Raw genomic sequence first — 4,768 nt, 5'->3', positions numbered from 1 at the left:
CAGGGTGTTAACCGGTTAACACTGTTATAAATTGAGAAAATGTTGAGTTTTGCCTGCGTTAACCGGTTAACCTATAGCGTTAACCGGTTAACACTGTTGCGTTTTGCCTGGAAGTGTAATTTTCCTGCGTTAACCGGTTAACCTATAGCGTTAACCGGTTAACACTGTTGCAGTATGTAAAAATGGTTGATTTTTTATGATGTAAGTGTAATTGGTGATTGGCCTATTGTATCCAATTGTGATAAATAAATTCGTGGAGTCTATGTTGTGAAATGTTGATGCAATTATGTTGATAAGTTGTTTTTGTGGAAAATATTAAGTTGTAGGCTGATGAGCCAAGGTTGAATACAAGTTGTTTTGTTGAAAATGCTGAGTTGTAGGCTGATGAGCCAAAGTTGATTTTTAAGTTGTTGTTGCTGAAAAAGCTGTTATGTTGTCGTTGTTATTATGTTGTTGAACTTTCGAGTCGTACCTGCCATATACATTCATATGCATTAAGTCGGGGCTTCTGCTCACACCACGTTGGCCTGGATTGGCAAAATTATGGGGCTTCTGCTCACACCACGTTGGCCTGGATTGGCAAAATTATGGGGCTTTTGCTCACACCACGTTGGCCTGGATTGGCAAAAATTCTAAGTTGAAAGTTGAAGGCTTATGCCTTGATGCCCACTAAACTGGCAATGATTTTAAGTTGGGAGTTTTACTCCAAATGGTACCACATGCATGAAGAGTCGAGTCTCATTTGAGTTGCATTTACGTTGTGTTTGAATACGATGTTGAGTTGAATATGCTGCTACCGAATGCATGATATGATGTGGGTGATTAACGTGTAAAGTTACTTAACATAACATGATGATTTATAATATTTGTTATATCGATTGAGGAACTCACCCTTACAATATTTTTCAGGTAACGAGCAGTGAGTTGAGTAGGAGCTAGTGCTTGAAGTCTAGTGTGGTTAGAGGGTCATGCTCTGATAGATGTAACATCGGGACGGGATGTTTGAATTGTCGAATAAATGTTAATTTTGATGAATTACAGATGTTGAAATGTTTCTATCCGCTGCGAATTTTTAAAGAAGTGTTTATGTTGAATTAAATAATGAGCATGACTGATTTTTACGGTGAATTATGTGAAGTATTATGTGACACCCTTGGTGCATGATTACTCTGATATTGATTTATATGCTGTTGTTTTATTTAAATATTTGGGGTATTTTAGAAGGGTGTTACATTAGTGGTATCAGAGCAGGTCGGTCTGTCCGGCCAGTTGTCGTGTCGCTACTGTCTAACAATTGTGTAATTGTTACTAGTCTAACTTTTAAGTTGTGTTGTAGTGATAAGTTGAAATGGCTGGAAGGAATGACGCTGCAATGGCTGCCGCAATGCAAGCGATGGCACAAGCTGTGCAGAACTTGCCAAATGCTGGTGGTGATGCTGGATCACGTAGCTTGGCGACTTTTCAAAGAGAGAATCCGCCGGTGTTTAAAGGGAAGCATGATCCAGATGCAGCCTTGGGATGGTTGAAAGAGATTGAGAGAATCTTCCGTGTTATGGATTGCACTCCAGCTCAGAAGGTTCGGTATGGTACTCACATGCTAGCAGTCGAAGCTGATGACTGGTGGCTAGAGACTCACGAGAGGTTGACCGTGGCAGGTGAAGTCGTTACTTGGGATGTATTCCGTAGGGAATTTCTGAGGAAGTATTATCCGGAAGATGTCCGTGGTAAGAAGGAAATTGAGTTCCTTGAGCTGAAGCAAGGAAACATGTCTGTCACTGATTATGCTGCAAAATTTGTGGAGTTGTCCAAATTTTATCCTCATTACACTGGTGCTGGTGCTGAATTTTCAAAGTGCATCAAGTTTGAAAATGGACTGCGCTCTGAAATTAAGAAGGCTGTTGGGTATCAAAAGATACGCATTTTTACTGAATTGGTTGATAGCTGCAGGATATTTGAAGAAGACAATAATGCTCATTACAAGATTGTCAGTGACCGCAGAGGCAAGCAACATCAAAATCGTGGCAAGCCGTATGATGCTCCAGCTGGAAAAGGGAAGCAAAGAGCTGTTCCGACTCAGAGGGCTAGTGGGGGAGGTGCTCCTGCTGGTATAGTTTGCTTCAAATGTGGTCAGGCTGGTCATAAGAGTAATGTATGCACTGCTGAAGTAAAGAGGTGTTTTCGCTGTGGTAAGATTGGTCATGCAATAGCTGATTGCAAGCACAAGGAAGTGATTTGTTTTAATTGTGGCGAAGAAGGGCATATTGGAAGTCAGTGTCAGAAGCCAAAGAAATCTCAGACGGGGAAGGTGTTCGCATTGACCGGAACTCAAACCTCCAGTGAGGACAGACTTATCCGAGGTACGTGTTATATTAATGGCTTTCCTCTTGTAGCTATTATTGACACAGGTGCGACTCATTCCTTTATATCTTTGGATTGTGCTGTGAAACTTAAGTTAGAGATATCTGAGATGTTTGGTAGTATGGTGATTGATACTCCTGCGAAGGGTTCAGTGACTACTACTTCGGTTTGTTTAAATTGTCCTTTGAGTATTTTTGGTAGAGAATTTGGGATGGACCTAGTGTGTCTTCCACTAGTGCAGATTGATGTTATTCTGGGTATGAACTGGTTGGTGTTCAACCGAGTTTCTATCAACTGTTTTGATAAGACGGTGGTCTTTCCTGAGATTGAGGAGGGGAAGAGTTTGTTTCTATCAGCAAGGCAAGTGAATGAAGAAGTAGCTGATGGGGCAGAGTTGTTTATGCTGTTAGCGACTTTGGAGGCTAAAGATAAACTGGTGATTGGCGATCTAGCCGTGGTGTGTGATTTTCCTGATGTGTTTCCGGAAGAAGTGAATGAATTACCACCAGAGCGTGAAGTGGAGTTCTCGATTGATTTGGTACCTGGTACTAGGCCGATATCGATGGCTCCGTACCGTATGTCTGCTGTTGAGTTAACTGAATTGAAGAGTCAGTTGGAAGACCTGTTGGATAAGAAATTTATTCGTCCGAGTGTGTCACCGTGGGGTGCACCAGTGCTATTGGTTAAGAAGAAAGAAGGTACTATGAGGTTGTGTGTGGACTACAGGCAACTGAATAAAGTGACGATCAAGAATCGGTATCCTTTGCCGAGGATTGATGATTTGATGGATCAGTTGGTTGGTGCAAGTGTGTTCAGCAAAATAGATTTGAGATCTGGGTATCATCAGATCCGTGTGAAAACTGAGGATATTCAGAAGACTGCTTTCAGAACAAGGTATGGACATTATGAGTATTCTGTAATGCCTTTTGGTGTGACTAATGCGCCTGGAGTATTTATGGAGTATATGAATAGGATTTTCCATCCGTACCTAGACAAGTTTGTTGTGGTGTTTATTGATGATATTTTGGTGTATTCGAAATCTGAAGAAGAGCATGCTGAGCATTTGAGAGTGGTTTTAGAAGTTCTACGAGAAAAGAAGTTATTTGCTAAACTATCCAAGTGTGAATTTTGGTTAGGAGAGGTGAGTTTTCTTGGTCATGTGATTTCAAGAGGTGGTGTTGCTGTTGATCCTTCTAAGATAGAAGCGGTATCTAAGTGGGAAGCTCCGAAGTCTGTTGCTGAGATTCGAAGTTTCCTTGGTTTGGCAGGTTATTATAGGAAATTCATTGAGGGATTTTCCAAGTTGGCGTTACCGTTGACGATGTTGACTAGAAAGGGGCAAGCATTTGTTTGGGACTCAAAATGTGAAGAAGGTTTCCAAGAGTTAAAGAGAAGGTTAACTACTGCTCCTATTCTGATATTACCGAGTCCGTCGGAACCATTTGAAGTTTACTGTGATGCTTCATTGTTGGGTTTGGGTGGTGTGTTGATGCAGAATAAGCAGGTTATAGCTTATGCTTCAAGACAGCTGAGAGTTCATGAGAGGAACTACCCGACGCACGATTTAGAGTTGGCGGCTGTGGTATTCGTTCTGAAGTTATGGAGGCATTACTTGTACGGGTCAAGATTTGAGGTTTTCAGTGACCATAAAAGTTTAAAGTATTTGTTTGATCAGAAAGAGCTGAATATGAGACAGAGAAGATGGTTAGAGTTTCTGAAGGATTATGACTTTGGTTTGAATTACCATCCGGGTAAAGCAAACGTAGTGGCTGATGCATTGAGTCGGAAATCATTACATATGTCTATGTTAATGGTTAAGGAATTGGATTTAATTGAACAATTTAGAGACTTGAGTTTGGTGTGTGAGAGTACTCACAATAGTGTTAAATTAGGAATGTTGAAGTTGACGAGTGGTATTCTGGATGAGATCAGAGAGGGTCAGAAATCTGATATGCTTTTGGTTGATAAGTTGACTCTAGTGAATCAAGGTCAAGGTGGCGAATTCAGAGTTGATGAGAATGGTATTTTGAAGTTTGGTAGTCGGGTGTGTATTCCGGATGTTACCGAGCTTAAGAAGAGTATTCTTGAGGAAGGACATCGTAGTGGTCTGAGTATTCATCCTGGAGCTACGAAGATGTATCATGATTTGAAGAAGTTATTTTGGTGGCCGGGAATGAAAAGAGAAATTGCGAGTTTTGTCTATTCTTGTTTGACTTGTCAGAAGTCAAAGATTGAGCATCAGAAGCCGTCTGGGCTAATGCAACCGTTGGCTATTCCAGAGTGGAAGTGGGATAGTATCAGTATGGATTTTGTTTCTGGTTTACCGAGGACAAGTAAGAATTTTGAAGCTATTTGGGTGATTGTTGACAGATTAACAAAGTCGGCTCATTTCATTCCGATTAGAATGGAT

At 41.0% G+C, this 4,768-nt stretch overlaps 1 protein-coding gene across 1 annotated transcript; it reads left to right on the top strand.

Annotated features, from left to right (window-relative positions):
- Positions 1–1,348: 1,348 nt before the first annotated feature.
- Positions 1,349–2,143, top strand: LOC127105453 (uncharacterized; the record flags this gene model as incomplete). The annotated part of the gene is made up of 1 exon (XM_051042646.1): positions 1,349–2,143. A coding segment is annotated over exon 1 (795 nt), but the record flags the coding sequence as incomplete, so codon positions are not given.
- Between the last annotated feature and the right edge of the window lie 2,625 nt (positions 2,144–4,768).

The sequence above is a fragment of the Lathyrus oleraceus genome, chromosome 7 (genome assembly GCF_024323335.1).
Source record: "Lathyrus oleraceus cultivar Zhongwan6 chromosome 7, CAAS_Psat_ZW6_1.0, whole genome shotgun sequence".
NCBI classification, from domain to species: domain Eukaryota; kingdom Viridiplantae; phylum Streptophyta; class Magnoliopsida; order Fabales; family Fabaceae; genus Lathyrus; species Lathyrus oleraceus.
This window is presented reverse-complemented; position numbering and strand designations above follow the sequence as displayed.